Below are 16049 nucleotides of genomic sequence, written 5' to 3'. Positions count from 1 at the left end.
GCAGCGGTTCTCAAAGCAGAGACTGGGGACCCCCAGGGGTCCTTGCGGTGCTTCCAGGGGGTCGCACGCAAAATCAGGTAATATAACATAAACATCTGTTTAACCCCTATAAACAATCGGCAATTTGAAAATAGTGGATCTACAAGCTCACATATTGTGTTACTTTTCAGGATTCAAACATAGCAAAAGTAGCAGATCTACAAGCTCGAAACGCGTCGCTTGTAGGTCTCCGACTTTTGATGCTTTTTTGTGACGCTGAAGTATGATCAAGTAGGGCGTTAATTTACAGAAAAAAACACAAAAAGTTAGAATATGGAGATAAGAGGTTTCTGCCCGACAACAACGATTAGTTCCTTGACAATGAAAAGGGTTTGAGAGCCACTGTTGTAATCAGTGGTGGAAAAAGTCCTCAAATGTTTTACTTAAGTAAAAGTGTCAATACTGCAATGTAAAAAGTAAAAGTCCGGAATTCAAAGTAGAAAAGTAAAAGTACAAAAGTATTGGTATCAAAATGTACTTAAAGTACAAAAAGTAAAAGTACCAAAATATTTGAAAATAGCAGATCTACAAAAAAAAAAGTAAAAGTACAAAAGTATTGGTATCAAAATGTACTTAAAGTAGAAAAAGTAAAAGTACCAAAATATTTGAAAATAGCAGATCTACAAAAAAAAAAGTAAAAGTACAAAAGTATTGGTATCAAAATGTACTTAAAGTACTAAAAGTACCAAAATATTTGAAAATTGCAGATCTACAAGCTCACAACGCGTCGCGACGCGTCGTGAGCTTGTAGATCGGCTATTTTCAAATAGCCTAGGTATAAAATACGGCTAAAGTGGTTACTGTATGTTTTATAATGTAATAATTTATATCTGCAAAGTAACTAGTAGCTAAAGTTTTCAAATAATTGTAGCGGAGTAAAAGTACAATATTTTGTCTCTGAGATGTAGTGGAGTAAAAGTAAAAGTATAGACAATTGGAATTACTCCAGTAAAGTAAAAGTTCCTCAAAATTGTACTTAAGTACAGTACTTGAGTAAATTTACTTAGTTACTTTACACCACTACTGTTGTAATGACTCTGGCTGTCCCTTATAGACCTGCCCGCTGGGTACACGGTGACACAGGTGACGGCCACCGACGCGGACCTCAGCCCTCCTCTGACCTACAGCTTCCACGATGACAGCGACACCGACGGCTGCTGCTTCTCCATGGACCGCTACAGCGGCGCCGTGACGCTGACCCGCCCCCTGGACTACGAGGACCTGAAGGAGCACACCCTGACCGTCTGGGCGTCCGACTCCCTCCACCGCACCGCCGCAGAGGTCAAAGTTCACGTGCTGGACGCCAACGACAACGCGCCGGTTTTCACCCGTCACGCCTACCAGGTAGCTATAAGTAACTATACCGTATTATCTTCTACACAGACCCTGTGTTCGTCTCTCTCTGTGTGTGTGTGTGTGTGTGTGTGTGTGTGTGTGTGTGTGTGTGTGTGTGTGTGTGTGTGTGTGTGTGTGTCTGACCCCGATTCTACGTTATCTGGAATAGAACAACGAGTATTCCATGGTCGCCATTGTTCGAAATCCCAGATGGCTGCCAAATTGGGGTTTTGTGCAAATGGAAAATCATGGATTTTATGATTTGTTGTTCTCAGAAGTTTCCAAAAAATAATGTAGGCTATAGTTTTCCACCATCACCCAAAAATGTTAACGAAAACACAAAGAACCGGACTATAACAAAACTTGACAACAAGTGACCACGATATCTGGTGGAGTTTGAAGAGGTATAGTCTTCAGACTACAGCGGAGAAATGGTGCGAGTCTGCAGTTCTGAACTGCAATAGGCTCTATGCACAGCAGCCATATTGGGAATGAATTGGGCCCCTTCCTTACCTCCTTCACAGGTGTCACCAATAATACTAATTAAGGCTCTGTTCCATTTAGTGTGCCATAGTGGTTTGTCTTATTTTAAAAGGCCCCCATAACTCTGAGAGTGTACAAATGGAACCAAATGGACCCTTACGGGTCCATTTGGTTCCATTTGTTACACACCCACCATAAGGGGCCATTTGAGAACCAAAGTGGAGTGTTTTAGTGAGCCAACATGCACAATATCAGCACCCTGACTTGAGTGAGCCTTCATTAGCGTCATTGGTAACACCTGTGAAGGAAGTAAGGAAGGGGCCCAATTTCTTTCCAATATGGCTGCTGTGCATAGAGCCTATTGGGAGTTTATTCCACAGTTTGAGAGTACAAAATAAAGGAATTATGGAACCAAAGTGGCCTCTCTCTCTCTCATGAGTCTCATTGTCTTGCAGGTGGAGTTGTCAGAGCTGACCCCGGCCGACACGTTGGTGCTGTCGGTATCAGCCAGTGACAGAGACTCTGGTGACAACGGCAGAGTGACATACAGACTGCTGTCGTCTCCTCTGTACGGCCTCCACGTCCACCCTGACAACGGTAAGAAACCCAAAACCGAAAGAAAATCCCAAAACTGTTACTTTTCAGGATTCAAATTCAAAAACAGCAAAAGTAACAGATCTACAAGCTCAAGCTTGAGAATCTGCTACTTTTGATAATTGTGTGTGACGCTGTAGTATGATCAAGTAGGGCAGGGGTAGGCAACCTTAGGCACGGGTGCCAACATTGGCACAGGGGAGGGCAATCACTGGCACACTGGCTTTTTGGTTTAAAATACAAATATTTTTTTAACCCATTAAGACCTGAGGCGATTCTTCAAAATGTTTTCTAAATCCTAACAGTTTTTTGAAAAAAAAAACGATTTTTTTCCCCCAAGATTTTTCAAAAATAGCCAAAGAAATCTAAAGTGACGTCCCAGGTCTTAATGTAGTCAATTAAATTAAGTTCCCTCACATCACATATGTATAAAGATTACATACTGCACATAATTCTACATTCATTCAAACTAACTCTGACGGAGGATGGAGTCAGGGAGATATACAAGCTTGCAAGCTTCTATATCGGGTATTTTCACTATCAATTTCAAATAAGTGGTTAATTCAAGTATTTTCTGTAGCCTACATTTAGGGACTGGGGTCCCTTTCTAGAAATATAGTGGAGTCAAAAATACAATATTGTGAAATGTAGTGTGTAGACTAGAGTGATAGTAAGTAAAAAAAAATAAAAGATAATAATAATAATACTCAAGTAAAGTTAAAAGAAGAGGAAATCCGAGCACTCACAAAATGTGGAGAGCTTGCACATTTTATATAATACATTTTGTCTCCTTTTCTTTTGAAGCCTGCAATTCCTGCTGATCCTAGACACACCTTCAGCATACTTTTTAGACTTAAAAAAAAAAGAACTCCTTAGAGCACCTGGTTGGCCTCTGTGTTTTCTTCTACTCAAGTAAAGTACTAAAAAGAAAGTACTAAAGTACAGTACTTGAGTAGATGTACTTTCCCCCACTGATTATGAGTGACATTGAAAGTGCTGCACTCCATCAGCCTGCCGCTGCGTGCTTTCCAAGGTTCAGGCCTCGTACGACTGTCTGGCAGGCTCATTTTCATATTCAGCCTGTTTATTCCCTCTATTAAAATCACATTTCTCTGGCGCGGGCTCGTCTTGTTTTTTACGGCCTGTGTCAATAAAGCGGTTTATTCCAACAGAACACAAGAGACTTGCCCAGTTTTCTAAACAGCTCTGCATGCAGCCGTCAAGGTTATGCTCACCGCTCCGCTCTGCCAAAAGACGCAGTTCCAACTATGCTAATGTTTTAACCCATTATGACCGGGAACGCATCCGTGTCATTTTAAGATTTCTTGGGCTATTGAAAAAATAGCAGATATACAAGTGCCGTGCTATGAGCTTGTATATCTGCTATTTTATTTTTTTTATCGTGAGAATTCGTGCAAATCTTTGAATATATATATATATTTTTAAAAGCGAACATTTGTAACTCAAATCTTTGTTTCTGGGGATTCTACACATGTCTTCAAAATCTCTAACAGTTTTTTGAAAAAAGTTATTTTGCTATAATATCAGTGGTGCTTAGAACCTTTTTCATGTCAACGGACCACCCAAAATGATATGTATTTGGCCGCGGACCCCCATCTCAAAACATAATGTTCCAGGGACCCCTGCCCAGAAGCAAATGTTTGCTTTAAAAGATATATATTCAAAATTTTCACACATTTTCCACGATTATAAAAAAAATAGCAGATCTACAAGCTCATAGCGCGGCACTCGGTGCCGCGCTATGAGCTTGTATATCTGCTATTTTTTGAATAGCCCAAAGAAATCTTAAAATGACAGAGATGCGTTCCCGGTCTTACTGGGTTAACTTGCAAACGTGCAAATGAGTACGAGAAACAGACCCGACAGAGAGATGGAGTGGTGGAGACAGGCGTTGAGAGGTCGTGGATTGCAGAGTGTTACTAATAGGCCATGCTTCTGTCAGTGCTGCAAAGTAACATGATATAGCCAGTCCAACTGCTCCGTTGATTAGAAGCGGATCATCACAAAACAGTCTTGCACTTACATTGCCACAGTCTAACAGCTCTCAAAGTCACGCTGTTAGCACATAAACGAACGCACAAAAAAAAGCAGATTTTGACGATATATCGTTGCTATTTCCATTTTCAACTTTCTGTGTTTTTTCATATATTAACGCCCTACTTGATCATACTACAGTGTCACACAAAAGCATCAAAAGTAGCAGATCTACAAGCTCGAAAACGCGGCGTGAGGCGACACGTTTTGAACTTGTAGATCAGCAAATTTAGCTAATTTTGATTTTGAATCCTGAAAAGTAAATGTTTTGGAGATATGAGGTATCCACCCGACAGAGACAATATAACATCACAAAACCCAGTACAGCATTTTCTTTTAGAAGAACTATTTGCATTCTTCCAAATACAAATAGCTAATCAAAAAGTTGTCATTAAAAAGCTGTGTAACCTGATGTTATATATTGGCAGAATCTATTGTTTGCAAAAAACTAAAAGAGTGACTTTGAGACCTGTTTCGATGAATTGCATTTTTATAGCGCTTTTCCAAGTGCTCAAAGCACATTTAGGGACTGGGGGTCCCTTTCTAGAAATATAGTGGAGTCAAAAATACAATATTGTGAAATGTAGTGGTTAGACTAGAGTGATAGTAAGTAAAATAAAAAAAATAAAATAATAATAATAACAATAATACTCAAGTAAAGTAAAAAGAAAAGGAAATCCGAGCACTCACAAAATGTGGAGAGCTTGCACATTTTATATAATACATTTTGTCTCCTTTTCTTTTGAAGCCTGCAATTCCTGCTGATCCTAGACACACCTTCAGCATACTTTTTAGACTTAAAAAAAAAAAGATCTCCTTAGAGCACCTGGTTGACCTGTTTCAATGAATTGCATTTTTATAGCGCTTTTCCAAGTGCTCAAAGCGCTTTACAATGGTTCATTCATTCATACAGGGGGGGACATTGGTCAATGAGGAGACTATTTTTGGATGATCAGTTTCTAATCAAAGGAGCAACGGAGCAAGATATATCTTCAGTTATATCATGACAAGATTAATACACAACCCAAACTTGACTTGGGTAGGTAGGGTAAGTGATATATATTTGATATATTTACAAAAGGTTTTTTATTAAAAGGTTAAAGCACTATATTTTGATGGTAGTCATTGCTATAGAGTGTTTGTTCAGTAACAGGGGTCTCCTCATTTCTCTCGCTCTTTAATACATTTTCAGGTGGGTTGCCAATTTCAGCCAATCAGGAAAGAGTAGCCATTTATCATCTTCAATGTTATAGTGTTCCAGTTCCAAGTGTGTCTGCTCATTTCTTTGTGTCATCAATTCCAATTGCACTTGTTTATCCTGTATCCTGGATGAGATTGGATAAAATTGGTATCCTGACCTGAAAATGCATTTCCAGCTCTTTTTTTTTTTTACTAAAGAGCTTGAGAGACAGGGTGACTCCTGTTACTGAACAAACGCTCTATACTATAGCAATGATTACTATCAGAATATAGAGCTAAAGTATTTAACAATTATTTTAACGAAAATACATCACTTACCCTACCTTTAAACAAAAAAAATCTGAGTACTTCTTCCACCACTGGCTATTATCTGTTATGTAAAAGCATCTCCAAAGCCCCTAAGTGAGAAGACTTCCAACCGAATAGAGCTGAGATAGAGCAGCCTTCTGCAGCGCTGGCCAACAGCTCTTCTTTGTCATGCGTTGTGGTCAGTTATATTAATGGGAAGTGAAACCTGGATTTGTGTCAGTGTGGAATAGAGTTCTCAGGGCCTTGACTTTATCATGACTCTGTCCATGAAGACATTCCACCCTTCACTCTTGTGTGGGTTCACGCTTGAAGAAGCACTCACCCATTTTCAACCAGACAGCGTCTTCATATAATTGGTCCTCTCTAGTGCTCATGATAAGATGGCACCATTTCCGTCTACTCGCTGTGTGTCTCATTGGTGGTTGAAAGGACAAAACCTCCATACTGATCATGTCATTGGTTGGCAGGCTTCTGAACAGTAGGTTGAAAATGTGTGAAGTGCTCCTTTTAAGTACGTTTCACAGCTTGGGGTGACACGATAGCCAAGTGGTTAGCATTCCACAGGGGTGCAAAATGCCCTGATCAGCTCAGATTCCCAGCCAGCAGGCCATTTTCTGTATGTAATCCTCTCCATATTAGTTCCTATCCTGTCTATCTCTCTCTCTCCACTGTTAACTCCCCAGTAACCACTTTAACCCTGGTGTCACTTTTTGGGCATGTTTTTTTTTAGCACGTTTCTTTGTGCTTTTGTAAATCCCTCACAAAATGGCAATTAGCTATTTTAGGGTGACATTTTTTTTCCCTTCGCATTCATAGACTGGCCTGGTTGCCTAATATAGCCTAATTAGTGCATAATTAGGCTATCATAAATGGTCCATTTATATAGTGCCTGTATCCAAGGCAGCCCTGGGCATTATATTCACACATTCACACACCGACATGCTCATCGGGCGCAATCAGGGGTTCAGTGTCTTGCTCAAGGACACTTCAACACTAAAGGTCCTTACACACCGGGGCGATTTTTTTCGTGCGAATAATGCGGTTTTTTAAAAAACCTTATAAAGTCAATGGCTCCGTACATGGAGCGAAAAAGCGAAAAAGCGTCTTTTAATCAGGGTCCCCACGGTCATGAAATTCCTGGAAATATTTTGAAATTAAAAAAAAAAAAATCCAGTACTGGAAAAGGTTTGAAATTGATCAAACATCATCAAAGGTCCTGGAATTTATCAAGGGTCCTGGAAAAATATTTGGCTATGCATTGTTTTTGGCTATTGATTTTGTTAAAACAAAACATTTTCATAAACATGAATAATATTACACGAAATATGTAACATAAGTAGTTTTTCGCCGAACGGGCTGTGTGACGGCAGCCTAATGTATGTCTCAAACTTTATTTTTGCTACACTGCCTATCTTTGGGCATTCTACATAGGAGTAAGAGACACATTATTGCGCCGAATGATTGTTATATAGGCCTGGAAATTGGGCTAAATATTCTGGAAAGGTTTTGGAAAAGTTTTGGAAATTCATTGCTAAAAATGTGTGGGGACCCTGTTTAATTATTCGGAACGAGTCTGAATTTTGCGTATATTCGCTATATTCGCCGGTATGTAAGGACCTTAACTCTGGGCAGCCTGGAATCGAATTGGGAACCTTCCGTTTACCCAAGCAGCCGCTCTACCGCCTGAGCCACAGCCGCCCCCGCTAATGTCTCATGTGAGATTACTGATTACTGAGATCTTGCTTGCCTGTAATGGCGTAGCCTTAAATCACGTGGAGAAGCGGACAACCTCGTCTGTTATCTGACAGGTTATCATAGCGCACTAAAACATCGATGTTGACGTTCGACATTAATGTTTAGACTCACGGTGAGTTGTGTTGTGGTAATGCACATTAGTACAGAATGTTGGGGATAGATTCATGGACAGTGGAAGGTTTGCATCAATGAGGTTATCATTGCGGTAAAACGTACTGTACATGTTAATGTTTAACTTAATGTCAAACCCATGCAGACTCAGTGAGTCGTGTTACAGTGAAAACATCATCATCATAGACAGTGGAAAGTTTGTATAAATGGAGCCTGTACTGTAGGAGCCATATGTGACTTATGCCAAGTCTTGCGTTTTTATTATTGACAGAAGGTATTGCACACTTGATTGACAGATTGGGCACTGCACTGGTAGTGGTGGTGGGCCGATAATTTCTGTTGACCGCAACTAACGTAACGTATCATATCATATCGCAACACAGTAACATCTACGTTTAGATATAATAGTATGCTGGGAACTGTTGTACTTAACGTGTTGTGTGGAGAATAAATGATCAAACGCAAGGATTGGAGTGAACCTGAATTCTTAGGCATGCATGTCATACAAGTGTCTCTCTCCCATGTTTAGCTCCTCGCGGCCTTTTAAACAGCCGCAATATATACCTGTGTTTTGAGCAATTGCATGATTGCTCTTGCGTGACAGGAGTGATAAGAGAGCCAATAAAACGTTTTCATCCAACTGATAGTATAATAAAAGACTGATTTTAATTTGGGTGTGGTTCAGGGTCTCTGAATGTATTTGAAGCGGGTCGGACTGGGTACAGAATGAACCACTTAAATCCTAGCGATCCCTAGTCTGAGGGCGAACACTCTGCGAAAATAGCAGCTTGTAGATCGGCTGCTATTTTCGGCGAAGATATTTTGTATAGAGCCTTCGGGGATCCAGTCAACTAATAGGGCCCTTGGGAATCCAGTCAACTAAGTATAGGGCCCTTGGGAATCCAGTCAGCTAAGTATAGGGTTTAAGTGGTTAAATTAGTGCTGCTGTGGGATAAGGGGTCATGCAGTTTTAAACCCCAGCATCCGTATTCTGGGAAGACTTTAGCAGAAAATAGCGGCGTTGTGAGCTTGTAGATCTGCTATTTTCACTAGTTTGGACGGCGGGGAGACATCATTTTGGGTCACAAGCTAAAAAGGTTTGGGAACCACTGTCCTAGACCGCCGATTACCGATGATTTGACCTGTAATTTGGCAAAACAATTGCCCAGTCCGATCTCAAATATCAGCCCGACCTGGGTCTTCAAGTCTTGTAATAGGCTCTATGTACAGCAGCTATATTGGAAAGAAATTGGGCCTCTTCTTACTTCCTTCACAGGTGTTACCAATGATACTAATGAAGGCTCTGTTCCATTCTGGTCAGGGTGCTGATATTGTGCATGTTGGCTCACTAGAAACACTCCATTTTGGTTCCCAAATGGCCCCTTATGGTGGGTGTGTAACTCTGAGAGTTATGGGGGTCCTTGAAAATAAGACAACCACTATGCCACACTAAATGGAACAGAGCCTTAATTAGTATCATTGGTGGTAACACCTGTGAAGGAAGTAAGGAAGGGGCCCAATTCATTCCCAATATGGCTGCTGTGCATAGAGCCTATTAACGTTGAAGTGATTGTTCTCGCAGGGTCCGTGTTCACCAGCCAGCCCCTGAATGCCGTGGCCACCAACCAGCTGATCCAGGTGCTGGTGGAGGCCAGAGACTCCGGCCATCCCGTCCGCTCTGCCATGGCCTCCGTCAGCGTGCTGATCCTGGACGCCAACGACCACGCCCCCCACTTCCTGCAGGATGCCTACACGCTCACCCTCCCAGGTTAGTACTGATGTGCATTTTTCATTATATATATATATGTTTTGAAGTCTTAGTTTTGATTAGTTTTAGTGTTATTATTAGTTTTCTTGTTATACGGGGTAGTCGGGGGGCGAAATTCAAACGGCTCGAACCACACTAGCAAAATAGCTGATCTAGAAGCTCACAATGTGCCGCGATACGGCACATTGTGAGCTTGTAAATCAGATTTTTTTGTATATATATTTTTTTACACAATGGGCACAATTAAAACATTGTGGAATAGTCCACCAATGAGACTGAGCAGAATCAGTAGACTGAAATTGTGCCATTTCATAAAAGCATTTAGTGAGGATTAACCTCATACAGTGTCCAAAATTGTTACTGTTAAGGATTAAAATTCCAAAATAGCAACTTTTGTGTGACGCTGTAGTGTGTTCAAGGAGGGCATTCATTTACAAAAAAAAAAAAAGATATAAGAGCAATGATACAAAGATATGATTTAAACTATCATAACTGTCACCCTCTCCCAGAGGACACCGCTACGGGCAGCACCGTGCTCACCCTCACCGCCGAGGACCACGACTGGTCCCCCGAGAACACCCGCCTGGACTACGCCATCGTCCGGGGGAACGAGGACGGGCGCTTCTGCCTGGAGGTCCACCACACCCAACAGAGGAGCGTCGTCGGGAAGCTGGTTCTTTGCCGGCCGCTGGATCGCGAGACCACCGACGGCTACGCACTGACCGTGACGGTCTCAGACCGAGGGACCCCTCCGCTGAACGGCTCCGCGGTCGTCGCCGTGACCGTGGCAGACGTCAACGACAACGCCCCTGCGTTCGCGAGCACGGAGTACCACGCCCAGGTGAGCAGTGGTGTAGAGTAACTGAGTGCATTTACTCAAGTACTTCAGTACAATTTTGAGGTACTTTTACTTAACTGGAGTATTTCCAATTTTCAATACTTTTACTCCACTACATCTCTGAGGAAAATATTGTACTTTTACTCCACTACAATTATCTGATAACTTTAGTTACTTTGCAGATATACATTATTATATTATAAAACATACATTAGCCACTTCAGCCCTATTTTATACATAATCTATAGATCTACAAGCTCACAACGCATTGCGTTGTGAGCTTGTAGATCTGCTATTTTCAAACATTTTAGTACTCTTACTTTTGGTACTTTATAGTTTATTTTGACACCAATACTTTTGTACTTTTACTCAAGTAACATTTTGCACAGGCCTTTTACTTGTAACAGAGCATCTTTATATTGTGGTATTGCTACTTTTACTTAAGTAAAATACCTGAGTACTTCTTCCAACCACTGCAGGTGAGCGAGAACAGCCCGCCGGGTTCGAGCCTGGTGCAGGTGAGCGCGCGGGACCCCGACCTGGGAACCAACGGCCTGCTGCGATACGACATAATCTCAGGGAACGCCAAAGGTTGGTTAGTTAGTTAGTTAATGTTTATTTGGGTCACAACTCCTAAACCATACACACATATGGCATTTCGTACAATAAAAAATTAAAACAGTTAAAACAAAAACAAAGCAGCACAAGACTGCTAGACCGAAAAGGTGTAGGCTGAAGCTAGTAGCTTATAGTGCCTACCCTTCTTGCTTTGAATAAGCTATTTAAAACAGAACATGAATAGCATAATACTCAATCATTGAAAAAGACAATATTTCTATGATATATAAATATAAACATATAAACATCTATGGCAACGTATATAACTATCATATCATATCACGCTCTGCTCAGGTCACCTCACGCTCTGCCCTCGCTCCGGCCTTCTGGCGGTCAACACCAACCGCTCTCTGGACTACGAGGAAGACTCTAAATACACCCTGACCGTCCGGGCGTCTGACGGCGGCGGGGAGTCGTCCGAGGAACGCAAAGTGGCGTTCGCCGTGGTCTTCGTGGCGGTGCTGGACGAGAACGACCACCCGCCGCGCTTCGCGTTCTCCGCGGTCAACTGCTCCGTGGCGGAGAACCTCCCGGCGTTCGCCCCGGTGTGTTCGGTCCACGCCGTGGACGGTGACCGGGGCGCGTACGGTCGGCTGACCTACTCCATCCTGTCCTCCTGCTACATGGACTACAGCGGCGGCGGCGGCGGCGGGGGCCCCGACAGGAAGGAAGGCTTTGCCGTGGACCCGCTGACGGGGAGCGTCCACACCAGGCAGACGTTCGACTACGAGCGCGAGAGCGAGTACTGCTTCATGGTGGAGGCCAGAGACAGAGGCGGCGAGGCTGCTACAGTGAGAGTGCAGGTGACTATAGGGCTGATTACTATCATTGTTTTATTGAATTTGTGGCTCTTTTACCCCATTTTCTCCACAATTTAGTCGTTATTGCAATAGGCTCTGCACAGCAGCCATATTGTGAAGACATTCACAGGTGTTACCAATGATACTAATGAAGGCTCTGTTCCATTCTGGTCAAACAGAGTCAGGGTGCTGATGTTCTGCATGTTGGCTCACTGGAAACACTCTGTTACACCAGTGGGTCTAAAATTTGGGTCCAGGGACCCTCATGGTTCCATTTGTACACTCTCAGAGTTATGGGGGTCGTGGAAATTGAAAAATCTGAGAACCACTGTGCTACACTAAATGGAACAGAGCCTTCATTAGTATCATTGGTAACACCTGTGAAGGAAGTGATAATATGGCTGCTGTGCAGAGCCTATCAGTTCCTCCCCACACACATTTGTGTGTTGTCACTGAAAGTTGTATCCTACTGACTCACCTGCCAGTGAAGAGCCCCCAACGGAAGAACATAGAGCCTCGGTGAAGCTTCGAGAAGCATGTCATATTTGAATTAGTTTTTTATACTTTAAGTGTTATTTTACACTTTGTCAAAAACTAGTCTTGGTGATTGTGAGCTTGTAGATCAGCTGTTTTTCAGTTTTCTGAAATATGTTGACCTCATTTGAAACTTTTCACCTATAACATGCCCAAAATAGGGCATGTTATGACTATTTTTAGTAGATAATCTGTAAAAAAAAAATCATAATCGATTAAATGAATGAAGTTGATTAGCTGTTGCACATCTTACAGGTGACCATCAAGGGCGTGGACGAGTTCAGCCCCGTCTTCACCCAGAGACACTACCACTTCCTGCTCCCGGAGAGCGCCAGGCCGGGAGAGGCTCTTGGCCACGTGATGGCCGTGGACCACGACCGAGGGCTGGACGGTCTGGTGGAGTACGCCCTGCTGAGCCCCGCCCCCTCGCCATTCTTCTCCGTCAACAGGACCACGGGCGCCGTCTCCGTGTCGGGCCCCATGTATCGCAGGAGAGGCGGCTACGCCGCCGAGGACACCGTGGAGCTGATGGTGTCAGCAGGTAGGGATGAGGTGACTAATTAACCGGTTTTACTGTTAAAGGAATAGTTCACCCAAAAAATGCATGGATATTTTTTTGTTTTTTGTCGCATTCCTAAGCCAATAATTTGATGACCAGAGGACCGGTAGGCAACGGTTCCGGTATGAAACACAAAGGAGACTCTTTGTGTCTCCTACCGGTACCGCTGTCTACTGTTTTATTTGTGTTTCGGAAGGCAGTATAAAATCACATGAGCTTAAGGTTATATTATATTTTCCAAAAAAAAAGCCAACAAAATATAAATGGGGAAAATATAATATAACCTTAAGCTCATGTGATTTTATACATCCATAGTGGAATAGATGTACATCCTCCTATAATTTGACAAACCTCTGTAGTGGTGTAGTGCGTGGTGTAGTGGTGAGGCCAACATTGGTTCTGCCAGTTTCTCCTCAGTAGCTGGAGCAATTGATCTGAATTTGCACACAGCCCTTGACCATTACCATGTACACCTAACAGCGAAGCCTGTTTTCCGAGCTGTTCATTAGCGTTTTTGTGTTCGCTGGCTCCCGGGTTGCCAGCTCATGTGCGCATATCCCCCCACGGGTATGGTCTAGTTGTAATAATCGTGAAACACATGATTATTTCTCTCACTATAATCCTACCATCAAAACCCCTAATCGTCCCACATCCCCTATCTGCAGGCAGCCCCAGACTCGACTCTAAGACCGCCGTCTGCAAGGTGAGCATCAACATCTCCGGCTCGGCGGAGGCCCTCCGCGGCGTTCCCCTCACGGGACACGTGCTCAGCCTGTGCATGGCGCTGTTCATGTTCCTCCTTCTCCTGGTCGCTTTCGTGGCCGTGGTGCTCAAGTACAAGATCAAACGGACCGCCATCAGAAAGGCCGCCGCCATCGCCGCCAGCTTAAATCACCACCGTACGACAAACTCGTTCGGCAGGTCCGGCGGCAGATCGCGCGACGGCATCCCCTTGCGGGAGATGAAACGGCCCGCCGCGCCGGCGAAGAGCAACGCCTCCAGCCCGTATAGACGCTCCGACTCTAGCGGCCGCGGCTCCGCGGAGGGGGAGACGGCGGAGGACCAGGAGATCAAATGGATCGTGGAGTATCCGTGCGGCCGAAGGGCCGGGTCCATGGGGTCCAAGCCGCCCACCTTACGGATCCCGAACCCGTCCGTTTCCGCGGACGATATCTCCCGCCTCTCTTGGCAGGAGGAGGAGGACGGACCGGAGTCCGTGTCGTCTCTCAGCGCGGGTCAGACGAGCGTGGAGAGCCTCCACCATTTCGGAGAGGAGGGAGGGGGCGAGGGGAGGGTGAGGGATTCGGAGGAGAGCGTCGGGAGGAGGGGCTTCATCCCGCTCGGAGAGGCCCATCGCCACGCGTCCACGTGGTCCGTCTCTTCTCCGGCGTGCGAGGAGGAGGAGCGGCGGCTTCGGGGCGTCCGCGGCTGGGACTCCCTCCCGGATTGGGAGCCGCGATTTCGGCCTCTCGCCTCCGTCTTCACCGACATCGGCGAGGAGTTCCAGGGAGGCCGGGAGGACTTGGCGGCCTTAGAGACCAGCTGTCTCATGCACCCACTGCCGCTCCTCTTAACGGGCGGCGCTCAACGGCCTGGCGGCCGGACCGCGCCCACGCGAGCGCCCGGACGGGGCGCTTCCCCGAGCAGGGGACCGCCCTACTGCTACCCCAAATGCACCTACTCTCCCTCGGGCAGGGACACAGATTGGAGCCCTAGTTTCTCCCCGTCTCTGTCTCTGCTGACCCCCTGTTCCTCACCGGTGGTCTCTGACACCGGGGTCGGCAGCAGCAGCACCAGACTGGACTGTTGCGGTCCCCTCACAGCCAGCCTGCTGGAGACGGACACGCGAGTTTAAAAAACTGTGTGATCACATGAAAAGTAATGCTACACTAAGCTGATGTATGGTACTGAATGCTAAGACAGTGGTTCTCAAACTTTTTCAGGTCAAGGACCCCCAAATTGATATGTATTTGGCCACGGACCACCATCTGAAAAATATTTTGTGCCAGGGACCCCCACATACAAGATTTGTTTTAAAACGTTTAAAAAATATTCAAATTTTAGATTTTTTTTGCAAGATTCTTTTTGAAAATGGCAGATCTACAAGCTCACAACGTGTTGTGAGCTTGTAGATCGGCTATTTTCAAATAACCAATGTACATCGGGCTCAAGTGGTTCAACTGAATTGAATGCGAAATTAACACATTTTGCCGGGAACCCCCCGGTGCTCCCCCAAGGACCCCTGGGGGTCCCCGGACCCCACTTTGAGAACCAATGTGCTAAGATATGTTGTTGGTGGGGTGAAGGGGGGCGGGGGGGTGAGGGGTGAAGAGCATTTACCAGTAGTAATTAGGGTGAGGCCTGGTAATTACAGACAGACAGAGGACTTTATTTATCCCTGGGGTAAAGGCATATCGAGCTCACTCAAATATAATGAGCTCAATAATCCTCCCTGTGTTCGCTCAATTTAAAAACGTCGTGGCCTGGCCATGATTCCAGTTCAAATGTTGTCAATATTCTTTATCTGTTGCTCTGTGAGTGATAAACGGGAAGTAGTTTTTTTTTTTTTTTTATGGCGTTTCATTGCGTGATGAAATCCAAATTTTCACTTTCAACACATAAACGAAGGCACACAAAGACGATTCTGCAAATATATACATGTATAAAACAAGACTAATAGTCTAAAACAGGGGTCTTCAACAGGGGGTCCGGGACCCTCACAGTTACTACAGGGGGGGCCACCAAATCTTTGTGTGATATGATTTTTAGGTTTTACATTAACCACTTGAACCCTAGCATCCCTATTCTGAGCAGAACTTTAGCCAAAAATAGCAGATCTACAAGCTCACAACGCCTCGCAGCGCGAGGCGTTGTGAGCTTGTAGATCGGCTATTTTTGCCCAAGAGGTATAGGTGTAGAGGGGGAAAAAAGCAGACCAAGTTTAAAAAAAAAGTTAATCTGAAACACAATTTTATACAATATAGAGGGGATCCCTGCTTCATCTCTCTCAGCTAGGGGGTCCTTAGCCTGAAAACGGTCATGGTCAATTGC

General features: G+C 44.3%; 1 protein-coding gene across 1 annotated transcript in view; it reads left to right on the top strand.

Moving 5' to 3' along the window:
• dchs2 (dachsous cadherin-related 2) overlaps positions 1–14943 on the top strand; it is a gene marked incomplete at its 5' end in the record, with an annotated part of 95322 nt that extends 80379 nt beyond the window's left edge. The window contains 8 exons of the mRNA XM_084069732.1: positions 1094–1383; positions 2313–2454; positions 9464–9649; positions 10159–10490; positions 10967–11078; positions 11400–11908; positions 12695–12980; positions 13664–14943. Of these exons, the coding sequence (XP_083925858.1) occupies positions 1094–1383; positions 2313–2454; positions 9464–9649; positions 10159–10490; positions 10967–11078; positions 11400–11908; positions 12695–12980; positions 13664–14853 (3047 nt within the window). The 3' untranslated portion in view covers positions 14854–14943. The remainder of the gene's footprint in view (positions 1–1093; positions 1384–2312; positions 2455–9463; positions 9650–10158; positions 10491–10966; positions 11079–11399; positions 11909–12694; positions 12981–13663) is intronic.
• Positions 14944–16049: the final 1106 nt, after the last annotated feature.

This window comes from Gymnoscopelus microlampas (assembly GCF_963454915.1).
Source record: "Gymnoscopelus microlampas genome assembly, chromosome: 2".
Classification (NCBI taxonomy): domain Eukaryota; kingdom Metazoa; phylum Chordata; class Actinopteri; order Myctophiformes; family Myctophidae; genus Gymnoscopelus; species Gymnoscopelus microlampas.
This window is presented reverse-complemented; position numbering and strand designations above follow the sequence as displayed.